Source organism: Limanda limanda, chromosome 7 (genome assembly GCF_963576545.1).
Source record: "Limanda limanda chromosome 7, fLimLim1.1, whole genome shotgun sequence".
Classification (NCBI taxonomy): Eukaryota; Metazoa; Chordata; class Actinopteri; order Pleuronectiformes; family Pleuronectidae; genus Limanda; species Limanda limanda.
The window spans coordinates 12,208,341-12,233,804 of record NC_083642.1 but is presented as its reverse complement, the minus strand read 5'-3'; the positions used below and the strand labels follow the sequence as shown (position 1 = coordinate 12,233,804).

The 25,464-nt window shown below is 41.7% G+C and overlaps 2 protein-coding genes across 2 annotated transcripts; both read right to left on the bottom strand.

The window, feature by feature from the left end:
- Nucleotides 1-175: 175 nt before the first annotated feature.
- LOC133005154 (CTTNBP2 N-terminal-like protein) lies at nucleotides 176-17,337 on the bottom strand. Its single transcript, XM_061074744.1, has 5 exons — nucleotides 17,262-17,337; nucleotides 14,044-14,151; nucleotides 4,987-5,238; nucleotides 4,461-4,568; nucleotides 176-3,020 (listed from the first exon to the last, which is right to left on the bottom strand). Exons 1-5 carry the CDS (start codon nucleotides 17,265-17,267, stop codon nucleotides 1,728-1,730), a joined length of 1,767 nt encoding a protein of 588 aa, XP_060930727.1. The 5' UTR covers nucleotides 17,268-17,337; the 3' UTR covers nucleotides 176-1,727.
- A 1,460-nt stretch (nucleotides 17,338-18,797) lies between these two features.
- LOC133004664 (cytochrome P450 3A40-like) lies at nucleotides 18,798-24,987 on the bottom strand. The gene is made up of 13 exons (XM_061074136.1): nucleotides 24,844-24,987; nucleotides 22,892-22,985; nucleotides 22,753-22,805; nucleotides 22,555-22,654; nucleotides 22,359-22,472; nucleotides 22,162-22,250; nucleotides 21,758-21,906; nucleotides 21,539-21,666; nucleotides 21,351-21,429; nucleotides 20,596-20,756; nucleotides 20,279-20,505; nucleotides 19,494-19,656; nucleotides 18,798-19,401 (listed from the first exon to the last, which is right to left on the bottom strand). The coding sequence occupies exons 1-13, from the start codon at nucleotides 24,912-24,914 to the stop codon at nucleotides 19,306-19,308; spliced, it is 1,524 nt and encodes a 507-aa protein (XP_060930119.1). The 5' UTR covers nucleotides 24,915-24,987; the 3' UTR covers nucleotides 18,798-19,305.
- Nucleotides 24,988-25,464: the final 477 nt, after the last annotated feature.

Here is a 25,464-nt window from a genome sequence, read left to right as displayed (position 1 = left end):
TCAGTTAAGACACAGCTTCACAATGAACTAACTACAGCACATAAATCTGCTGAGGCCCAGAAGTCCTGTTGTATTCCATAAAGCTGGACTAAATATCAAACCATCAAAGATAATGGCGCCTAAATTTGAACTATCTTTGCAAAGGTAATAAACAAAAACAAAACAAACACACATCTTTAAGGCATGGGTAATTTATTTAAAATACCACTAGGTGTTTCAGGTGTTCAACATATGCATATATTCTAGAGAAAGCTGAGGGACGTTGGCCCTCACAGTTAAGCAGTGTGTATATAAATTGACATTTAAATCAAAAGGCTAAAATAATTTCTTTCGATGAATTCTTGGTTTTTAAAGCTAGAAAACAAAACATAAAACACAATAAATGTAAAATAAAACATGTTGCATCATTAGGACAACACACACAATACTATGTAAATTATTTGATATGTGCTATAGAAACAATCGTTACAGTAGCAAGATTCAACCCCTTATACCAAATGGTTCTCGGCACAGGACTCAGTCCGTCTCGGATCTAGTGAGGCGGAAATTAATCTTTCCCTGAATAAAACATCTGAAATTGTAGACATACAGTGTCTTAGAGAAATGTAGTGCAAAGTGTGCTCTCCCTTTTTCAAGACAAGATTCAGTGTATCTGTGACTAGTAGTAAAAAACAAAAAAACAACATGCAAGTGATATTGTTCATTTAAATTATTTACAGTATAATATTTCCATTGCCAATCTCCACAACAGCTGCATAAGAATAAGTTGGCAAAACAGTTTAAAGTTACTATTTTATTGTGACATGGTGACAGCTACACTTTCACTATGCTCTACATCTATATTTTGGCCCCTCCACTAGCTACACAGTGCTGTATCTGACTAAAGTCTTCTTTTATTCTAACAGGCAGTTGTAAGCATTAAAGGGTAAAGAAAAGAAGGGTTGTGCTTTAAGATCCCACTGACATTTTGTTTTTAAAAGTCAACAGTATTCTTTATATATGGTTTCTCAACACCCCTAATATAGGGTTTAATTGAAAAATAACATAAATATTTTTTACTCTAAAATTTTAAACTAAAATACTCTACATAAAGAACCAAAGACAGGAACGTAAGAAATATCCAATGAAAGCATCCATAAAAGACTATGGGGGTAGGGGTGCATAGACTGTAAATAAAGATGGACGACATGACAGCCAAATCATCTTGATGGTCCCCTGGTGATTGGCTGCATTATAGGTGATAAACCCCACCTCCCCCATGTTAGTGGATGGGACATGGACAAACCAGTAGACGTTCAAAGTACGAGATTGTTTCAGTTTTAGATAGTTCTTATCACACTGATGTATGTTCAAGTTTTCATTTTGACCGTAAGTTTAGTTTTTGTTTTTTTATGTTCTAAAATGGGTAGAAACATTGTGATTGACAGCTGAGAGTGATTCGCGGTTGGTCAAGCGCATGTACGGGCAGGACCTCGATACTATGGCTCCGCCCCACAATCTCTACTGGCTCCAAATGATGTCAGAAGTGCAAGATGGTGGCACCCGCAATAGGAATATTTTAGCTTCCTAATTATATGATGGGAAGTGTGTATACAGTCTGTGGTTTGAACCAGTCTATCTGTGGATGAGTGCAATGAAGTGGGCTTGAGCGCCAGTAAAGATGAAAATTACAGTAAACTTTGATTAAGGTCTGACTCGTTTAGAAGTGAGTTTGTGTGAACCGGACGTTAGCTGCTAGAAAATAAAAGGTCTGATTCCTTGGCTCCCTCCTGGCCGTTGTTGCTCTGCCCACAGGTGCCGGTCAGCTCGGGGAAGAGGCTGGTCCGAGCTGAGTGACTTGGGGAGCCTGGAGTTGGACTCATGCCTGGCTTCTTGGGAGGGATCGGAGGAGGATGGGTCCTCTCTGAGCGAGGAGTGAGGGGGGAGCGGATGCCTGGAGATAAGGGCCCTGAAGAAGGTGACCTCCCACCAGGAGGGGACGCTGCTAGGTTTCGGTAGTCTGTACCGAACGGAGAGCTGCTGAGAGGGGCCAGCTTGACTCCCGCTTGCTGGCTGGTGAAGCGGGACAGCACCTGAGTGACAGTGTTGCGGGCCAGCTGCTTAGCTGTGCTGTGCTCTGGTGGGGGAGGAATGGAGGAGGTGGTGGGGGAGAGGTCCCTGGGGGAAAGCGGGCCACCCTGCTGCTGCTCCAGCTCTGCCTGGCTCTGGAACTTGTGCCTGGCAGCCTGGAATCGCTGGTTGACTCCGGCCTGGTAGGAGGACTGATGCAAACCTGGGCTGCCCAGGCGCTTGGCAAGGATGGGGGAGGAAATGGGGGAGGAGGAGAGAGAGGAGGAGGCTGTGCTGGAGGGAGAGTGAGGGTGAGGGTGAGGGTGAAGAGGGAAATGCAAAGGTGCAGCTCCCCCATTCTCTATCAGCCCTCCATTGTCTGCTCCCCTCCCCTCCTGAGTTGGTTCAGTCTCTTTATGATCGTGATGGCCGTTGACCTTTGACAGTGAGGTGGATTTAGGAGTGACAGTTACCTTTCCATCCGGTACAGTCTCAGCAGAGGTGGACACCACCATCGCCTTGGACAGCGTCTCTTTCACCTCCGTCACATCCTCCTTCACGCCCTCTTTACCTTCTTCAGGCTCAGCCAACCTTTTCCTCAGCTCCTCCACCTGCCTCTCCAACTCCCTACTCCTCTCCTCCATTTTGCTGACCTTTGCTTTCATCCGCTCTAGTTCAGAGTCAAACTCAGCCTGCTGCCCCTCAGACCTGGCCTCTAGCTGGGCCGCCCTGCTCCTCTCACTTTCGAGGATCCCTTGGATCTTCTCTAGAGCACTGGTCTCATCTTGGAGCAAGGTTTGAAGTTGGGAGACCTTCTGAGCCTCCTCCTGAGCCTGGCCGCTGGCTTTCTGGAGCTCCAGGGTCAGAGTGGAGGAGACCCGCTGCTGCTGGGACAGTGACTCCTCCACCTTGCTCACTAGCTGTGCCTGTTCCTTCTCCAACCTCCGCACACTGTCACGCTCCCCTTCCAGCTAGAAAGAGAGGGAGAGGAATACAAGTCAAGACAAGGAAAGTCTTCCAACGTTGACCACAAGGAGGCGAAAGAGCACTGCTTTGTTGCATTAAATTAAACAGCATGAGCAAGTAAATGAAAAAAGAATTGCTGGAACTATTGGTATAAAACATTAAGACATGCATTTTGCAAAAAAACCAAAACTATTATGACTGAGTTGGCAGCAACTTACAGCATATTTGTATACATGGACTGTATTTCTTTCTATTTTAGGTCTATTCATTTTCATATAATTCACGATATATGCCAATAGCATTCATGATACTGACTATAGTTCGGCTATTTCATTTAAGTGGCTAATTTGCAATAGATTAATTTTAATCCTATCTTTTCCATTAGACACGACACATATGGAAATGGGGCCCACTCAGACAGCACAAACTGTTAAAAGGTTTTTAAGAATTAAAAAAAATGGCTGACATCAATTGTAGGTAATCAAATCCTAAGTTTCTTGGCTATATCTACATAAAGTTTTGTCCGATGAATATAAATTAGGTCCATGTGAGTCAGAGGAACGAAGATAAAGTACATTATGTGTTTAAGACTTTAGAGAGTCGGACCAGGGGGGCAGTTTTTAGCCTTTTGCCTCGTGAAAAAAAAGTTTTTTTTGCTTACATGGCATGTTTATGGAAAGTTCAGTGTGCTCTGAGGTCATCAGCCGGTGACTGGACTGCTTAAAAGCTTTGATGAATAGAAGGAAATGGGAGGTGATAGAATAAAATCTAATGTATACTATTAGTGTCCAAAAAACAACACGTGCGGGAAAGCCCGAGGAAGACTGGGAGACACTCAGGGACCCTTTCTTACATAAGTCCCTTGTGCTTAGTTTGTATGGTGCTGTTTTTGTGCTCACAGTAGGTGTGTGTGTGTGTGTGTGTGTGTGTGTGTGTGTGTGTGTGTGTGTGTGTGTGTGTGTGTGTGTGTGTGTGCGTGTGTGTGTGTGTACAAGCTGACCTTGCGTAAGGCATGGTCATCCATTATCTCAGGTTTCCTGAGGCCATAAAGCCCCGTGGCTGCTGCACAGCTACACAATGGCCCTTTCCTCCCCTGTTTCCTCTAGAACAGCCCTGTGCTTGTGCATACGAGTGCCTCTGTGTACTTTTTACAGCCCTCTCTACGTTATTGACTCACACAGTGGAGCTGCACTGATGATTGCTGCTCGGTATGACTGATGATGAAAATGAACAATGTGCAGACAGGCAGAGGAGAGGGAAAGAGGAGGAGCAGAACGGAAACAGAAAAATCTCTCCTAACGGATGTTCAGATATTGTATGTCAGCCAGTGAGCACAGGTTTAGCTGAGAGTTTCACGTGTTTATCAAACAAAACCGCATACAAATACACAAATAGTAAAACAGTAGGCCATACGCAGACTTTTATCTTTAACATGTCAGGTGCACCTGTTGCAGCAGTTGGTCTCTTTCCGTCTGCAGCATGACGGTTAAATCCTCACTATGTGCAGAGTCCTGGGCGTGCCGACGTTTCTCCTCCTCCAGATCAGCTATCATCTAGAAAGCATACAGCCAAATAAAACAGTTATATTTTTTGTTTCGGTGCATAAATATGAAACTTGCACATGTCATTGATTTATCAGAGTAACTGTCCTTCCGCGCACAGTATTGCTGCTGTGAAGCTGATCAGCTGCGTAGAAGAAGCCCAACTTTATGACAAGGCTTTGTCTGTTTCCTCAAACTCTCTGAAGTTGACAGTCAGCAGTGACTCCCATAAACCCGCTGTAATGAAGCTCTATATCCCCTCTCTATCCCCTCTGCCTCTCTCACTCAAGCCAAGTCTACAGGGTCTGAAACATGGAGACATGCATGTATGTTGCTTCCATTCACATGCATAACAAGCCAATTGTGAGTGACACATCTTCCTCATACAGGACAGGGGAGCTGCAGAATTTAGTGTTTTTATGCCTCTTACCCTCCTGTGACTGCTCTCAGCAGCAGCAAGCTGTCCCATCATCCTGTCCTGCATCCTCTTGCAGTGAGCCATGACGAGTTTGAGGACAGCCAGAGGATTCGGGCCCACCGCCCGACCCTGCAGGTGTGTTTGATGCTCGGGGAGTGGGCTTTGGCGCTCCGCGGACTTGTTGTCCCGCTGCAGCGCCAGGAACGGATCGCTAAGGTCGTACTGACCATAGCGCTCTTGGATGAAAGCATCTCTGTGTTGAGCCTAATAGATACAGAGAAACATACAACACACATTCATCATTTTGTTTTTAGGCATTAACTCCTGACTCTTAACTTGATAAGCACACACCACAGGAAGACATGACACTCAGTAGAGCGCATCCTTCCGCCAAGTCCCGCCGGATTCCTTAAATTCCGCACCAAGTAGGTCATGTTCATTGGACATACTTCTAAAACTTTTGAGGATACCACTCATTTGCTGAGTACACATTATCTCTGCTACACATTTGTGGGAGTTATAGGTTTGTAGCCCTATATATATCTTTACAGCAACTGAAGAATTCCTAACCACATTTAAATCTTCTAGATACAATAATATCCAATTTCAAAAAATATCCTGTCTTGCAATGTTAAAAAGTTAAATTCCCGGATCCAGTGCTTTATCCATATCCACACCAAAATATATTGAGTTCTTTCTTGCAGTGAGTAGTTTTTGTGAAATAAACCAAATAACCAACAAACAAATGGACGAAACATAACCACCTTGGTGGACGTAATGAAACATACATTTGTAGCTCAGGGGGGGAACAAGTTTGCATCCAGCCAAGTGCTGTGTGTGTCCTCACTGGTTACATGTGACTTACAGAGAAGATTCATATCCTGTGAGTCCATGTACCTGCCTATTCGTTTGTCAGTAAATGGTTTTGATAGGATGAGATCTCTTTTCTACACTGTAGCACAGGAAAGAATGTGCTCAGAAGATAACATGAGGCCCAACTACTAGTGCCAAGAAAAACACAAGGTAACTCATCACAAACATAATGTATAAGCATAGACACACAAACTTAAGCACATCATGCACAAGCACAAGCGAAGACTGACTTATAGGTTATAACTTTAGGAATTCATATCACCATCGAACATAGACTAAGATGTGTGTGTCTGTTTGTGTGTGTGTGTGTGTGTGTGCGTGTGTGTGTGTGTGTCTGTGTGTGTGCAGGAAACCTGATTTTTATTGTCAGTTTGAGCACAAGCAGATGGCTCTACCCCTCAACCCAAACACAAAGAGGTGAGGCCGGGCTGTCCAACCCCCACCAGGGGCAGATGCTAACTCCTCCCCAGGGATGCAGGGGTGAAGGACCAGGCCATGAAATCAGACACACCCACTCAAGAGCAATATTAATTAAGTTGTTGGATAATACCTAAACTAAAACAAATTAATTGAATGATAAGTGGTAGCATACTTGGTTAAGGGTGAAAATGTAATCCTGAGGTATAAAACGATGTAGGACACCTGATTATTTCAGCTTGTTTGAGAGAAACTTGCTGGACTGACAAGAATCAGAGGTGAAACGTGATAGCGCTCTGCTGACCTGACTCCCGCTCAGACCGATTCATCATCAGGTCTCATTCATTACATGCAGTTAGTATGTTTGAGTCCTGGCGTCACAGGGTCAGCTGGCAATGCTGGTGATGCAAGCACATGCCTCAGGGTTCACTCCACGTGTCTCCGGGACACCCGTCTCCGTCTCCCTGTGCAGTCCTCATCAAACACCCCCGGCCCCCGTCGTCCCCCTGCCCAAACACGCATGGCACCGCATTCCTCTGTTGGTTCATCATCATTCTCAGAAAATGTCTCTCTCTACTTCCGCCTCTCTCTGTCAGACTCTTTTTTCACACGCCCTCGGACCACTGCAGCACACACGCACACGCACACGCACACGCACACACACACACACAGCCGGAGGGCATCAGAAAGGAGGCTGTATTTGAGGCTTTTTCTATGGCTGCACAAAGAATGCGACCCTCAGTGAGGAGATTACAGAATTCGCACAAAGACACTGTCTCAATGCCTTCAGCCTCATGCATTGTCTCCATGTCTGACCCAGTAGGCTTCAATGTGTGAGATTGGGTGTGAGAGTGTGAGTGTGTAGTGTGTCTGTGTCTTTTTACTGTGTGTTTGTGTAGGCCATTGTGTGCATGTTTACTTGTGGCTCTGTGCATATGTTTTTTGTGCTGGGCTTTGAAAAGCGGTAAAGTTTTTTTCTATATATAGCTGGAGTGTTTAAGGGCCGTGCTGAGATTGGATTGCGTGTGTGTGTGTGTGTAATAGTAGTAGAAGTAGTAATAATAGTAGTAGTAGTAGTAGTTGTAGTCGTGGAAGCTGTAGCCTAGCGTCTGGTCTCTCCTGGTTTTCTCAGGATACATCCGATCATAATGACAGAGTGTGCTTTCCTTTATGACAGAGCACAACAACCAAACCCTCTCTTCTGCAAGGTTCTCATTGCTGCACAGCCACGGGACAAAAATGTCGCCACAACTAATTTGGGCAAGAAATAGATTATATGCTGTCAAGTTATTTTTGATTGACTGCTTAGTTGATCATTTTTTAAATTTGCACCAAGTATGCAAGAATTCCTCTGCTATTTCATGCCGTGCGTTTGAATTTGTTCAGCGGCAGCTTGTTTGATCACTGCCTCCTTCAACAGCCTTTATCCTCTAATGCATTCCCACAGCTGTAACAAGGTGTGAAAGACAACCTGATGCTTTCCACCTGGAAAAGTTGTCTGTCAGTCAGGTACCTACAGCCTCTGGGCACAATCATGCCCTTGTGCGAACTGAAAGGAGCCAGGGAATCCGGTTTCCTTCCTGAGCCTCTGGAATGACTGTCACACAATGAGCTCTGCAGGTAGCATGGACATAATTACAGCTCTGAGTGGTATTGGATGCATACCTCCTGTTGCAAATGTCCAGTTTGGCCGTTATTCAGACTCCGACATAAAACTTTTAATGACTATGTATGTTTTACTCTATGAGCGTGATGCTGGTGTGTGTGTTTTCCATCCTGCATGAGGTTCTTAGCATAACTGGCTGTCTCCAAGGTAACGTCTCAATTCCAGAAGCCTTGCAGTGGGGCTTATGGGAAAAGTATGCATTCCTGATGAATTCCTCAGAAGAACTATTAGACACACGGAGACAAAAGAACGGCACAAACAGACCTGTCAGATATTAAAAGCCTCTTACATGGAACTCAAACCTAAGGAGTCCCGTGCAAGCATCTTCCCAAGAAGAGGACGGAGGACAACATCTTATTTATGTAAAATATACAGGTGTTTGAGGTTGTCTCTGAGTTCTATTCTATTTCAAAACAAAGAAAAGTTGTTCATCCAGTAAATCTGCAGTGCAAGAAAAGCACAGTGTCAAGTTAGTGCATGTATGAGAGCAGAAAATTAGAATCGGGAAAGAACAACTGTAAGATTATAAGTTTGCAAAGAAGTGATCGTGGAGTGAAGTTGGTGTACTGCGGTTCGGCCGATACTAACGCTTGACTTTCTTGCTCTGAGGCAACAGCGGTAACCAAAGATAGAAACTGTAGATTAAATCTACCTTAGTCAGTGAATGTTTTTATTCACCACACTGATTAGTTTTCCAAAATGACGTGAAGGAAAAGTCCCCACACTTCCATCATAGTGTAACTGGTGAAGGATCATGCTGTTGATGCAAGGTAGTGCACGTGGTAGTGCAGCGGGTTTCCTCATGATTTTGGTTTATATACGTAGGAATCTGAAGGTATGACTAATAAGGGGACAAACATTTACTGAGAGATGGCTATGCATAATAGTCGACATGTTTTATTAATCCAGAAGACAGAAAGTAAGAGAAAGAGAAAAAGAAATATAGAAAGAAAAAAGAGGGTGAGAGAGAGAGAGCGAGAAAGAGAAAGACTGGGTGGGTGGGGGTTGGGTTGCTTTTTGAAGTGTAAGCAAAGGTGTGTGTGTGTCTAAGGCTTAAGTTGTATCCTCCGCACCTTCCACCCACACATCAACCACAGACGGCACTAAGATAACTGGGAAGACACTAAACACACAAAGCAATAAAGTAACGTTTAACTGCCTCACACAATATCATCAGCAGTTAGTGATGAAGCAGGTGATCTCACCCTGTGGTCAGGAGAAGGCTCTGGAGAAGCATAACATATCATTATTCATATTAAGTTATTATCATTATTATTAAAATGTGGAAAGTAGAAGTGAGGGGGAATTTCTCGAAAGAGAGTCACAAGTTAAACCGACGGAGTGAATCACTGATGGTGTCAGACTTTATTGGACTAGCAGTGATTTTTCTTATCTCAGACTGTACGTTATCTCGGTTTGGCCTCACCTCCTTTACCACTATTTCTTGTGTTTTAGGCAAATACTCTCCAAGTCCAAAAGGCAGCCACGGGTGTGGTTGATTATTATTACAAATATGAAACTTTATTATCTTGCTGGATCTATAGAGAAGAGAAGCTGCCATAAAATAATTTCAAGACATACGGCAGCAGTCACAGGCCGACCCTTCATTAGCATTTAGAAACAGCATTGACCCACTCTGGAAACTGTATTAACTTCTATATTCAACTGACCGTCCCCTCATATTCCAATTAACAAATGGGAAAGATAACTTAACATCCACTCTCATTAGCAAATTTGGAATGAAATCTTTAATAACACCTTCAGCATATTACACATTCGGCTAATACAATAAAAAGTCAAACACTACTCAGCGCAAGACGCACACAATGAGAGCAACTGGATACATCTCTGGGATGAAATAACCACCACACAATCCCTGTTCCTTGATTGCAGCAGTTAATTATCTCCTTATATGAATCTCCTCGCACAACAGTTCCATCTATTCATCTACACAACTACCACATCATCTATGCTCAGTTGATATTCGGCTAGAGGCGAGGTACACCCCACACAGGTCGCCAACGTATCGCATGGCCAGCATGCGCTCACATTCATACCTACAATCAATTTAGACTCTCCAATTAACATAACCCTAATCTGCATGTCTTTGCACATTAGGTGGAAGTAGGAGTGCAACACATGTATAAATGAAGACATGTGAGTATATGTAGGAACAGAAAGAAATAATAATACTCAACCAAACCATTCTACTAAGCTGAAATGCATTGAAACCCAAACTGATCATCAAGATCAACCCATCTGTTTTTCCTGCTGTTGACATTTTTTTTCTTGTAACTTTTCTTCCTTCACATCACCCCTGCTACCTATGTCTAGGTACGTTTATGTTCTATAAAAAATACAATCACCTGTTACCTTTGTATTTGTTAGTATCTACATACTTTATGTACTGAACGCAGTGAAGGTCGGACCGCAATTTTCTGTTCGAACCTGTCCAAGCCCAAGAGAAAATTAAACGAGCACCTGCAGTGTAAAGACTCAAGTAGACAGCGCAGAAAACGTGACAGAATCTAACCCGAATATCATTGGGTTGCTATGGGCTCGGGTCGGGTATCCACTCTTGAAAATGTATGCACTAAATGCTGAATATAATAAAAGAAGAGATAAAAGAAGAGGACAAAACACTGAAAAAGACTCTTCATTGAAAAAAGCAGTGATTTCTCTTATCTCCGTCTGGCTGTTATCTCGGTTTGGCCTGACCTCCTTTACAACTATTGTATGTGTAGCTGGCAAATACACTCTCCAACTCAGAGCAAACAGAAGTGAAGGGTGGAGTTGATTATCGTTACAGATATTAACCTTTATTTTCTAGCTGTGTCTCTGGCGATAAGAGAAGCAGCCATAACAAGGCATCCTGAAGGAAACACGATCTGATCGATGTCACTCATATGGGCGTGTCAGGAATTGTGTGCGCGATGTACTTTGTGTGTCTCTTTGTACCAATTCTAACCAATAAAAGCATGAAGGCTTTATCAGGTGTGTTGTTGTCATGTGAGCTTTTTCAGGTCAGGGAGCTTTTCTCTCCCAGGCCTTGGGGTGTGGATACATTTAACTGTCATCACAGATAAGTATCAGGTATTACCTTGCCACTAAGGCCACCTCATGTGTAGCTGTGTGGCATCTACTTTCTTTATTTGTTTGTTTTTTTATAAATCGTGCTGCTTTGGTCCCGTTCGTATCATGACGACGTGTCCAAATTAGGCAGTGATTCTTGTCAAAGTAACTAAACACACAATGTTATCTGAACTGCACATTCATAGCCAAGCCGTATTGTTTATGGAGTCAGGAAAAGACGTCAGCCTGCAAAAATAGACAAAGTGTTTTAGGATTGTAGGATATGACATCATATGAGAGGGAAAAAAAAAGGTCCTGCGGAGTGTAACCATAGGAACAAACCTGAGCCTGAGTAAACAAACAGTTAACGGATATATATAAATATTGGTTTCGCAACCACAGGTATTTGAGGCCAAAACAAAAAAATGAAAGCAGTCTCTCAGTGCAGGTGTGAGGCGTATCTCGATATTATAATCTTCAACGTTCCAGGTTTGTTTTTCCACTTTGCTTACCTGTTTACTTATTGTCTCAGAAGCAATGCAGAGGACAGACGTTGGCCCCTCCTCTGTGACTATGTCAGGGGCAGGTAGCAGCGACAGTCTATTTCCATATCTGTAACCAACAATTCTATGCAAACTTGCTTCATGCTGGATTTGTGCCATTATTACCTGACAGACAAAAGATCATTATAACCTCAGTTCCTGTGCAGATATAGACAATCATCTACTCAGATATATGCCACTCCTGTTGGAATGCAGGACCCTTTACTGGTGTCATGTTCTCAGGAATGTTCCCTTGACTAAAACCGCTTATCTGTGTCCATAGCGATGAGAAGTGGAAACACTATGATCACGAATCTGTGGAGACAAGTCCCATCGGTGATGCCATGCCAAGCTGTAACTAAGTAAACACTGAAGCAGCTTTACAGATGAAGGCTTTAGGGTGAGGGAAGGGTTAAAAAGCACCTGAATGCTGCTCCCCCAGAGAAAAACAAAGGCCCATCAAGTACATGGGGAAAGGACATATTATTTCATTATATATATATATTATTAAGTGGGAAAAGGGTGGGGAGGATTTGAGAGCCATCCTCAAGTGCAAGTAAACATTACTGGCACACACAGAGCTTGTTAGCTGACAACACTTGAGAGGAGACTGCTAGTAAGTTCTTAGAATTGTTCGTGGCATATCAAGATCCCGGGAAAAATAAAAACCACAGTGGGAATATGAAAAACAGCCAAGACAGAGAGAGAGACGAGCTGTAAAAACAGACGGCCCACCTGCCAATTTAATACACAGACTAACAGCTCAATATTGGACACATTAGGGTTTTATCAACCCCTGGCAATCTCCTCTGCAGCCACATGTCTCCACACACAATCTGTCCTAACATGGACCAGACGGTTAAAATGGTGCACAGGCCCCCAGTGGGAACAAGGGAAGTCAGTGATTTGAGCCTACAACTCTTGTACATCCTCTCCACAATAAACACCGCAGCCTCTAGCAGGCCCACAAGAGACCACCGGAGTGTGGGTTCGGGAGTGAGTGGGCAGATCGGACATGGGTCATGGTCAAACATGAAAGACCCCATGTAACGTGGCTGTGTGTGAGTAAGTGAGGAGGAAGAGAGGCGGGAGAGGAAAACAAGCAGTGTAGTCGGAGATACGGAAAGAGGAATACGTACAGACAACAAGGCGACTGTACATTTGTCCTAAGGGAATGACTGTGTGTGTGTGTGTGTGTGTGTGTGTGTGTGTGTGTGTGTGTGTGTGTGTGTGTGTGTGTGTGTGTGTGTGTGTGTGTGCGTGTGTGTTTCAGGTCAATCCCTGCATGCGTCAGATCTGGACAGCTGCCATTCGAGTTGCATCTGAGCGCCTGTGGTTAAGACTGGCTCCTCCTCGGGCCCTGACACTGAAATTATCTCATGATTACTGCCTCACTTGCATTCTAGAGAAACTTCATGATTAAGGCCCATTTATGAGAACAAGACGCTCCCGGCTGCTACTTGTCCTCATCGCAAACCCCAACCACTTATTTCAGACAATAAGTCAAGCATTCAGGGCGAAAAGCGGGTTCATCCGAGCATGGAGCAGCTGCTGTGGTCATGAGTGTGAAAAAGCTGCCAGAGACATGGAGGGAACCAATCGGACCGGACTGAAATACTGCAGAGCTTTGTGGACGACCGACAGCAAGTTCACACCTCTCATGAACTAGTTCAAAGTTCAGTTCATACAAGTAAACATGAATCGTTCACGTTCATAGTTCACCATTTAAATTCTGAACGAGTTCATAGTTCAGTTCATTTCATAGTTTTAAGGTGGAAAGTGAGAATGAAAGACTTAACTTGTTTTTTAAAGAACTGTATCCATCACTACCCCTTGAATGAAGAATACGGTGGGGTTTGTTGGACTTTAATAAAGTTACACATAAAGAGAGAAGTTGTCGTCTATAAGCGAGTATGCTAAAATATGAACGTGTTCAACGTTCAAATTCATTATTTGTCAATAGATTGCGTTCAGTTCATCGTTCTCACAAAAGTGAACGTGTTCAATGTTCAATCGTTTGTGTTCGTTTATGCACAACACTGACGACCGAGGCTGCTTCTTTGAACAGGAGTGAATGAGCTTCACAAAACGGAGGATTAAAGCAACAACTGTTCGAGAAATCACAATACAAGATAAAGAGCACAGGTTTCAGCTGTGGCTGTGGACTGGTCTGACTGGGGGTACCGTTGGTTCTGTGTAAGAATAAAAGACCTCGGAAACCAGACGGGTGCCTGTGCCATTGTCTTCATCAGCTCAGTTTCCTCACTTTCCTGTTTACACATCCCCTCCCTGTCTGCTGACATTCTTTTTGGGGGTGTAATGCCGAAACAGGTTCATTTCATGAGGACGTCATCATTAACAAAGAGAAGTTAAGAATAAGTTTAATTCAATCGTTTGTTAGGATGGCTATAATATTATCTTCTTTGATAGTTATTGTATGTACACACTCCTAAAGTCCATGTGTAGATTTGTGTCGGTGCACTGCAGAGTCCAACTCACCCTGAGGGTGTGTATGACCTCATCCTGGGCCTCCAGCTCGCCCTCCAAAATACTGAGGAAAGTCAGCAGCTCTGCTCGGCTCAGAGCCTCCACATTCATTTTCTCCTCCTGACGACAGACAGACAAACAGAGGAAATGAGAATTAGATATTCTTTATGGTACAGATATATATGACATTGTTCATAAAACCTGGTTGTATTGTGCAAAAATAAACAAATGAACATGAATGCAATCAGAATGACCCATCAACACAAAGAATATGAATGCCTCTGAATATTGGGAATGGATTTATGTGCAGAGAAGTGTTTATTGGTAACTTTGCTTAGGGCATTTTTCAGTGGCACAGAGACTCTGGGTCCCATCTGTGGCCTCGCTGGGTTGTGCTCAGGGTTATAAACAGGAAGGCATTAGCATATCTGCATTTTAAGTTGCTCAGGGGATATACTGAGGACAGTTGTCTGTCGTATTCAACACAAACTGTCCAATGCAAAGGTGCAGTGCAATCTTAAAAGCCATGAGGTGAATGTGATTCCATGAAACGTCTTCTTTCGCACACACTTTTAAGGCATTAGCCATCCAACACTCCAGTCCACACACTGTGATTCACCAGCCAGGCCCAGTCTAGTCTCAGGGACCAGACATAATGTACCTCACACTGCTGACATCATCCCTAATTAAGAAAATGACAAAACCACAGTTTTAACGTCGGGGTGAGGTCGACCTTCGGGTTGTTGTCAGGGCCTTATAATGATGCTGTGGCTGCTGCTCGGTGTGCTGATCATCTGTTTGAAACTATAATGATCAGCTTGTCTCTTACTCCTCTCTCACACAAACCATGGCATTCAGTGGAGCACATGAAATTCAATCAAGCTGCACCAAATTTCACACACTCATTCATGTCACTCCCCTAAATATACCAGTGTTTTTTTTTCCTGTAAGATCCATGAATTATTCCCTGGGAATCTGTGAAAATGTAAAAAAAAAAAAACACAATCTGCTATGTTAAAGAAAGTTTCCTGGCCCCTTTGGTTGGATCCAGCCCAAAATTTAAAGGGTTCTTTCTCGGCCCATATTTTGAATAATCCTGCTGACAAACAAACAGACGAGAAACCATAACCTTGGTGGAGGTAATATCACAGCTCAGTGCAGTAGATATGTAGTCTAAATATAGATGCAGATGTTTGTCAAATTAAAGGAGAAATCTGACATAAAGTGTTAAACCAAGGCTGACCATCGGCTATTAGAACAGCTTCACTGCTCCTTGGTGTAGATACTCAAACTCTCTGAAAGTGTATCTGAGCAATTTCTCCACAGAGATTTGGTGTTATGATGATGATGATGTTGAAGAGGGTTCTTTCACTATAGGTGTCCAGCTCCGTTGGGAGTTCATCCGTCTGCTACTGTTCTCATCTTCACTTTAACAAACCTCTCCTCCCCGCTGTCTGCAAGAGCTCTCCAAAAATTCCTCTGTGCATTCTGTGGCTCACCGCACGCTCACAGCAAAGAGAATCGTTGTGAATCACTAGTTATTTACTGGCTAAAAACTTGACATGCACTGCAAGGGTAGTTTCCAGTCCTGCCCAACCACACAAACACACACACAGACACACACTCACACACACAGTTTTGTTATCTGAGTTAGTTTAGTTATATATTTGTGTGTTTGAGCTGCTGGATGTCAGGGCAAGACTCTCCGTGTGTCACCTGATATCTCAAAATCAGCGTCCATGGAAAATCATTCCCACATTCCAGGGATGCCCACACCATGGGAATTGTCACTCAAGGGCAAAATCCCTGAAACCCACTCTGTGGCCCCCGTGGTTTCAAATGGTAGTGTTGCAGGTTGTGCATTCATGTGATCGATGAACTCATAACATGTCTTGTCATGGGTTGTTGCATTCATGTTGTTCAAGCTAATTTACAAGTCAAATTGGAAGCATATCTCCTAAATGTGTCTGTCTGTCTTTGGAACCCTTATCTCAGAAACCATTTATCTAATCGGCATCATACTTTGCATGTGTGTTGTAAATTGGCCAAGGAAGTGCAGTGCTGATTAGGGTGCGATTTTGACAAGAAATGTGTTCAATATTAATTATTGTATTACAAGTTGACTATGAAATTGTCATTGCACATAAACCAAGAAGGATGAACACCAAGTTTCCGTACTTCACTCTGCACCATAGACTGCACACAACGTCCAGCACTCAAACCGTAAGAAATGAAGCGGTAATGCTCAGGACCCTACTTCAGAATTATTATTCTCATTAGTGAGTCTACAATATAGTTTCAGTTTTCTATTGATCGAGAGCTGGACTTTGTGTGCAGAGGTTTTTATGAACAGTCTATGTTGCAGAGTAAAGCTATAAAAACATTGTGTTTCTTCTTCCTGGTTTATCTGCAATGAAGATTTTACAGTTGTTCATAATTTCTCGTTGATATTTTTTGCCAATATTGCCGGACGGATGATTTGTGAGATATGCGTTCCACATACAGAAAAACTGAGGTTTGTGTATTTACAACAAGCTCATTTGACAAAGCTGATGTGTGGATAGCATCAAGAAAATTGGCCCAAAGAAGACAGTTCACTTTACAAACGGTCATTTCACACAGGTAGAAAACAAAGTCTGGTTTAAACTTGAACTCAATCTGGCTGATGAACCATTAAGGACTCAGTGCTGATGGGATCTACGTGCAGGACACACTGCTCAGTGCCTCCGGAGGAATAAATGATGGCTGTGGTTGCTCGGGAACAGCAGAGCTTCCACCTGCCACCCTGTTGGTCCTTTGTCTGACACAAGGGGTTGTTGTTGTTATTATCATTTCCAGGGCCAGAAACATTCAGCTCCATCGGTAAAGTATTGCAAAAATCACCATATCAACACATTAGCCTTTATGTGTATAGATTGCCTGGAGTGATAATGGTAAAATCAATACCAAACACACCCATTAGGCTGAAGATGAACTCAACACAGGACCCGCTGGATCTCAGCGCCTCTTACTCATCCTTACTCATCTAAATTTGTTTGGCATTATCGTTTATCACTTTCATATAAAGTAAAGTTTCATATATAACCAGAAGCGGCAGAGCAGCAGCAAGTAGCAGGTGACGCCCGAACCTGTCTATGGACTTTTGCATTATGATTTCTAACTCAAAGAGAAATCCTCCCAAAATGTCTGGATTAAATCTGTGGAGTTCAGAAACCCGTGTGAAGACGTACCTTCATGCGCTCTGCTCCGGCCGCATTAATAGTTCTGCCAGTCCAACAGAGGAGCCACTCGCCAGCATGAATCCAGTCGGTCCACTGACACTGCGCAGACACTCTGAGGCCACCGGGAACAACAGACGCTCAGCGCAGAGCCGGACAGCCAATCAGAGGGGCGCGCTGCAGCCATCTGACCAATGAGCTGCGGCACTGTCATCGGTGGGGCGGGGATGAGAGCGTGCCCGGGTCTGTGGGATGAACCTCTTTGTTTCAGGCACTGGTTTGTCCCATGCGCTTTTGGAAGTGTGCGGAAGATTTGGCCTATTTGCACCATTATCGCATGCGAGGTTGTAGTTGTAAGTGCACAATTACAAAACGGTGAAATGGTTGAATTGGAAATATTGTGCACAAACAGGTTGTGCAAACTCGTAGAACCTCTCACGGGCTTGCACCGTCTAGTGCGGTTGTGTCTCCCCTTAATGGCCAAACGACAGCATCACAGCCCAACCCTCCCTGGCCCCCTGTGGCTGTGCAGCATACACGACCCTGCCCTCTCTCTCTCTCTGTGTGTGTGTGTGAGCGTGCACGAAAAAGCATGTGAAACGTGCATAACAAGACTTCCACACACCTCCACACTTTAGTGCACTCCTGCTCGTCTCGTTTAGCAGCTGTATGTCACAGTAAATCAGATAAGCATTGATTCTTTAAGTGAGGTAAAACTCTATATATGCATTAGAACTGTCCTGAAGGGTCTCGTAGAGTTGCGTTCGATCCATTTGTTTTCCAGTGATGTTTAAATATCGTGCTCAGACATATAGAAAGTAGTCGAATAAACCAATGTCAATTTATGGGGGGCAACACAATACTATGTTATATATTACCTAAAAAACAATGCCAATGATTCCCATTTTGTTAGCAAACTCTTCTGACAATGAAATGTAATTGAGGCTGGATATTTACAGTTTATCCTTTATTTTAAAATAGTTATTTTTAATCAAATAAAAGGAAAATTAACAATTCAACCAAATTTGTGCTATAGAAGTTGCTTTTAGAGTAAAGAAAAACATGTTTATGTATAACATAAACATAAATGCGTATCTTTTCTGGTTTATTCTGTAAAAGTCTTCATAAAAAAACAGCTCATATCTAGCTCGGGCTCTACAAGGAAGTGCTGGATTAGTACTGTGGTGTGAGGTCATAATTGGCTCAGTCACCTCACAATGTTTTAAGATTTAAAATGTAAGTTATTCTGTGAAATACAATAGAACCATTTTATTATATGTGTAAGTCTTTAATTCCTTTAATCTTTGGCAACCATATTTTAACTGATCTGCTCTGACTGAAAAGGTTTTTTGTCTTCTGTTGTTTATGTGGAAACGACATGGAAACAGGCCCAGTTGGCTAACTCTTCTTTAACTCTCTATATTGTGTATTTTAATTTACAGTAAATATATTATATTGCATTCATTAAACTTTTGTAATACATAACAGTTATATTGTTAAATAACTTTACCTGAGAATGAAAAAATTAAAAGTCGAAGACACAATAACTGTAATGATTTTGCAATTTAATTCTGCTGCACAAAAGTATCAAAAAGATGTTAAGATTTAAAAAATATTAAAACACCTTATATTGTCTACTAAAAAACAATGAAGAAAAAACAAAGGCTGTCAGTAAATCACATCGACAAGAAAACCCAGCAGGGCTTTGTTTCATAGAACCGAATGTTGTTGTTATGAAATGATTGGTGAAAATATACATGATCTGTAAGATGTCATAATTTGGAAAATGACTTAAATTCTATACATTTCTATAAATCGTTATTAATAACCTTACTATACGCTCCAATTTATTTTGTGCTTTATTTCGTATGGTTCTCTATGAATGTCTTTAGATTAGTGGTTTGTCCACGGACTTATACTCGAACAACCTTATATCTGAAGAATAAGAATATACTGATTATGTTTTGTATTTTTCCAAAAGTGGAACATAAACTGTTGACTTGATAGTGAAGCAGGTTAGAGTGAGAGCTGCCAGATTACTGCCACATATTCGGAGTTAGATTGAAGAAGAATCACTGGCTCTGGGCTCGAGTTTCAGTTTGATGGGCACCGCGGGTGTGACAAAACCATCCACTCCCAGCACCAATGGAATCTGGGGGAAAAATGTGTAACTAATTAGGCTCTACCAAAACTCACATCCTATTTCAAATGACCATATTTAATAAAAAAAAACATTGTTCTCACCTGTGTCTCCTTGCAGGGGACAAAGCTAAAGTTCTGGAGGACCATGACTAAGGCCAGCTTCATTGCCAAGAGGGCAAATCGCATTCCAATACAGTTCCTTGGTCCTGCTCCAAAGGGCAGGAAGGCATATGGGTCGATGTTGTCTTTGTTCTCTTTGCTGAACCTGAAAAAAACATGAACAAATATCATTAAGTTGCATCATCTTTACCACTTTTCTCATTTATACCAGATCAATTAGATGATTAAAAAGGCTGGCTCAGTGATTGGCCTTACTCCCCTCTCACTTGAGGTCCCCTTAGAAAAGAGAACAAGGACCAAGCCTCAAACAGTCCTGTACTTCTAAGGTCATACCTGACACAGTGTTCTTAACAGACTCATTCAGTGATCGACTAGTGATGCCTCAGTGTTTCTACTGAACGACTAGGAAGGGTTTTTTATTCCAGCAGCAGTAAGATTTTTTAAAACTACACTTTTAGTTTTGGGCTTGATTTTCTGCACGTCAGCTGATAATCATTTCTCAAATGGCATTTTATGGTTTTCATTATTGTGAAATGTACTGTGAATGTAAAGTTTATTTATCACCAGGGATAATTCAATCTGATCTAATCTATCCTTTCATCCTTTGAAAGTGTCTGGACATGACGTGAGAGACAGGGAACACCCTGGACAAATCGATTGTATCGCAGATATAAAGACGAGCAACAATACAAATATCGGGAAGTTTATTAGTCACATTAATTTTGGGTTGAACCTTAATATAACCTGCCATTAATCCAGCACAGTACCTTTCAGGTTTGAAGGCCTCAGGCTCAGGCCACAAAGCAGGGTCCCGGTGCAAAGTGTAAATTGGTACCACAATGACAACTCCCTTAGGAACAGTCACACCGTTCACTTCAACTGAGGCCTTCGTCATTCTCTCCAATCGACTGGCAATAGGGTACAGCCTCATTGACTCGTTCACCACCATGTCCAGGTATTCCATCTGCATCAGGCCTTCATAGGTGGGCTCACACTAGAGGAAGTACATTTTAAAGTTATAATGAGTTGGTAGCACAGAACCAGTTGCTAATTAATTATAGTTGTTTAAGAAAAGACAAGTTACCTTTTCTGGGAAGGTTTCATCAATCTCCTTTTGCAAGATCTTTTGGCTGTGAGGGTGGGTTGCCAGGTTGTAGGATATAAAGCCAAGTGTGTTGCTGCTGGTTTCATAGCCAGCAAAGATGAAAAACATGGCCTGAGCTAGGATTTCATTATCTGTCAGCCCTGCAACACACACACAACTCAACGATGATTGAATTTTCATTGTTAGGTGAACTATCCATTTAAGCTGAGACCTACCAACCTACTGAGAATTGTATGTTCGATCACACACAGTGAAAGCGGTATCTACCAAGTTCATGCCGAATTCTGCCTGCCTGCCGAGAACGTTCCGTCACCCGTCCTATGCTTCTAAATATTGTCTGATTATTTTATATTTTTATCGAAAATATACGACAATACTTGTAAGATGACATCTAAATCTGTCCAGATGCTATTCCACAATTTTTTTATCCAAATGACACCCAACTAATGAAAAGGGATAGAGAAGAACAGCAGTAGATTGCAGTAATGCACATTGATGTTGGATGCCAATAAACGAGAAGAAGCTTTCATCTAAAGATCCCTCCAAACTTCCAGTTTTACTTGTCAGTAGTCAATAACATTCAGTTCGAGAGCTATGCACAATGAAACACAATGTGAACATTGATATCTTTGACCACACTCTTTGTTTACATGTAAAATAATAAAATAAGCTTAAGGTATGACTATATAGAAAACCTATCGACTTAAATGTGTACATCCAGTTTCTTTCTCTACCTTTTTGCAAACTGCTGCCGTTTTTATCGTTCTCTGAAACCTGCGAGTCCACCATCAGCTGCATGAAGTCCACTCGGTTCTGCCAGACAAAAAACACACAGTTGTTGTTCAAGGGGAATCTTACACAAAACAAAATTGAAAAAAACAAAACTTCACAAATTAAATCCACTGTAGCTGCGCTGAATTACTTTGTGGTCAGCCTTATTCCGATCAGATTTTATCATCTGTAGGAACCTGTAGAAGTACTTAATCACATCAGTAGGGAATAATGCCAAATCCATCTTATCAAAGACTGGTCCCAAGAATGGAAACAGAACTGAAAGGAATAAGAAGAGATACAGTTAATTTGAATGTCAAAGAAAGACGACAAAATAGATATTCTGGTCACAGAATAATGTTCAACATACCGGTAAGCACAAGTAATGGATTCATGAAGTTGAACTTGACCATTTTCTTGATGTTTGTTACAAACGGATCAGAGGGATGATTGATGGAATCAATGTCCACGCTGAAAGCAGTGCTTGTCACAACATCCATACTGTAAGGTCCAAATACTCTGTAAAAAAGGCGCGTAATTCCAATTGAGTACAACTTTTGATCTTTTTCATTTTGTTTGCGTGGTAGATACGTCATCAACCACCCCCACTCCACGATGAGTTCTCATATCGGCTCCTCCAGACTCTATGAGGACTTAATACATGGGGGAAAGTCCACAAAGTCTTGAGGTCGGACATTTGTGCTCACACATACATTCCCTCTGGAGAATGCAGGGGAGTCAGTGCATGTCTGAAAGCAGCTTAACATTACTCACTCTTTAACTTCAATGACTTCGTCGGCCCCGACTTTCTTGTGAAGACTCTCGATCAGGTTAGTTGAGTGTTTAAACATTATTGTGTACATCTGCCCATAAGAAAACAATGAATCGTCAAATATTTGCATATAGACATCGATCAGTTTTAGTGTGAATATGTGAATAATGCAAAAAAACTAAATGTACACATTTTTTACCTCTTTCAGTCGGCCACTTGTGAATGACGGTGAGAGAACATTGCGAATCCTCTTCCATTCCTCATCTTCTACTATTGATACAGAATCACGTAAGGGTCCGTTTAGGCCAAAATCCTAAACAACACAGAGGACACCCTCATTACATTTGGTTCAATAATTAGTCTTGAGCACCCCCCTTGTGTTTGCTTTTCCTTACCCGTCTGTTGGTGAAGACAGAATAACACTCCTTAACCAAAACTGTTTTGATCATGGCTGTGTCCATTATAGCCAAGAGAGGCTGTCTGCCATCGTAACACCTTGTAATGCAACAGCAGATATTGAAGTAAGTGGAATACAGCGTGGGACATCGCATGAGACATGTAGTATGTATCCTTAATTCAAATCAAACACTTACCCCCAAATCCTGCCATATTTCTTAAAGCAGTCCGTGTCAAAATTTTGGATGCCCTGTAGAGACGAGTGACAGAGGAATCAAAAGAGTCAAAACCATAATCAGCAGAGTGTCAGCTTAGATCACTGGATATATGTCTCACCTTCCTGTACCCCAAAAATGTCCCAATAAAGGGCAAAGGTTTGGGTCCACGGATGCCTAACTTCTTAAAAACACCATATGGAGCATATCCATACCTGAGGATTAAAAAAGCAGGAAACTGAGACAAAGTCCATTATTACTGAAGTCATATATATATATATATATATATATATATATATATATTATGACTACATATTATACAAAAGTTTACAATTGTTTTCATGTTTCGTTGAATATCTTTGTCTTTTATGTGAATTCACTGTTGTAAACCTGATACTTGATACTTTGAAGCTTCAACTAAGTTAACAGTTTCAACTTTTTTCTGTTTTCAGCTGCATTTTAGCATGCGCAAAATATTTGAAACCATAAAAATCCTTTCTTTCAGTACGGTAACCCTAACCCTGCTGTTGAAGGAGCCCATTAAAATTGAATACAGCCTTTACTATCTTATCAGCTAAGTTTGTATTTGACCATTAACATATCTAAATAAGGAAAGGTTTATTAATTGATTTGAAGGCCCCTGTACACTTATGGTACCCTCTCATGGAGCGATATGAGTTATTGTCTGGCTGATTAGAGGTCGTCTTAGGTATATATAGATGACAAAATGACAAAATGATGATGATCACCCGCCTGTTGCTGCCTGAAGTACAGGTCATAAACCCCACGGCCTACTGGTATGATAAGACAAGCAGAATAGTTCTTATCACACTGATGCATGTCTATGTGTTAATTTAGTAAATTTTGTTTGAATCTAGTATTTGATGCATGACAACATGGAGAAAAATCATGATTGACAGCTGAGACTGACTCGCGATTGGTTGAGCACAAGACTCTGGCTGCAAATTATAGCATCAAGGATAATTTGGCTTAATTTTTGCACAAAGGGAAGAAGTGGGGACACATTGTCCATCTTTATATGCTGTCTATAGCATGCTGTTTAATTATATATATATATATATAAATGTGTATTTAGTAATATACATTTTAACAGCCACCTTTAAGGCTCTTTACAATACATTGGCTGAATCAGTATGCATGTTTTCAATCCAGCATTGCAATTAAGAGAAAAAATGTTTAAAATTCATTGATAAACAAAACTGAGCTCAATTAAGTACCCATATATTAACAAATATTTGGTAAAGAAGCACCTTTATATGTACACACACTTGCAGCACCCACACAAGTGTGTATACACTAAAAGGCTGTTTGACATCTCCCTATCGCTACTGTTATTTACAATGATATTGTAATCAGAATCCATTTTAGACCATAGAGTTTTTATTGGGACACATTACATTCATCTGTAAATCTTTAACTGTAGACTACCTTTAGTCCAGTCAAATCATCACGTGTGCCTTCATGCACTGACAAACCTCCAGGGTTGTGTTGTTGTTTTTTAGTATCAGTAACTCAAAGGTTAATTGTCCTTGATTTCTCAAATTTTTATACATGTATTTGTCCACAACAAATAAAACTCACTTGGACCCAGAAGCACATAAAACTAATTCTTAATGACAGTCGGAACTCAACAGCTCATCTCAATTATGCGATTTCATGTTATTGATGTGACTTAAAGGAGCAGGGGGCTATTTTGGTTCACAAATCCATTTGTAGTATAGGAAACTTAGGGGCACACATAGAAATCATGCTATTCAAACTAATGCTTTTTAATTTGAATCCTCATTAAAATAGAAGTCCAAGATTTATCCAGTATTTGTTAACTACAAGTTAATGTGAGAAAGTGTCTGACTAAACGAAAAACCAAGATGAGAAAAATCAGATTTTACTGTCCGTCTTGATCATTTTATAATGTTATATTTTATTTTTCCTCTTTTCTGATCTATAACATTATTTAACTTCTGTGCTCTAGTGCTGTGTGATCTTCAAATTGCTTTCAAATTGTTTCTAATTGTTTGCTTTTTAGACACACACCAACAGAATCATACTTACACTGCGATGAGAGTGATGACAAACACTATCAACGTCCAGGTTTCGATGGAAAAGTCCGGAAAGTAGCCCATGGTTCGTCCTGCTGTGCGCCCTGAGCTCTGTGCTCTGTCAATGCTTCTCTCGGTTGAGGTGTGTGAGCTGCACAGAGGCGTTGCCACAGTTAATAACATGTTGCGTAACTTCTTATCGTCACCATCAGTGCGTGCTGGCCCAGTCCAGGTCAACTGTACAATAAACTTCACCTTTCTCCCACTTAAAGAGATAGTTCACCCTAAAATGAAAATTCACTCATTATCTACTCACCACTATGCCTATGGAGGGGTGGGTGAAGTGTTCCAGTTTAAATAATCTAATGCAATTGAGGTAAATGGTTAAAAATTCTTCAAATGTAAGAAATATAAATGCCTCCATGCTGCTCCAGTGTCCAAATTCAACTAGAATCAAGATCATTTACACCATGTTTTTTCGCCCTAATGTCTACCATCTTCTCTCTGTCTCCTCAACTTGTCTTGTATCTCTACACCTGCAAAGCCTCGGTTGATGCAGTCATTTCACTGTAGCCTGTCTCAGCGAAGAGAAAATGAGAAGAGAGACAGACAGAAACAGAGAGAGACACAGGGG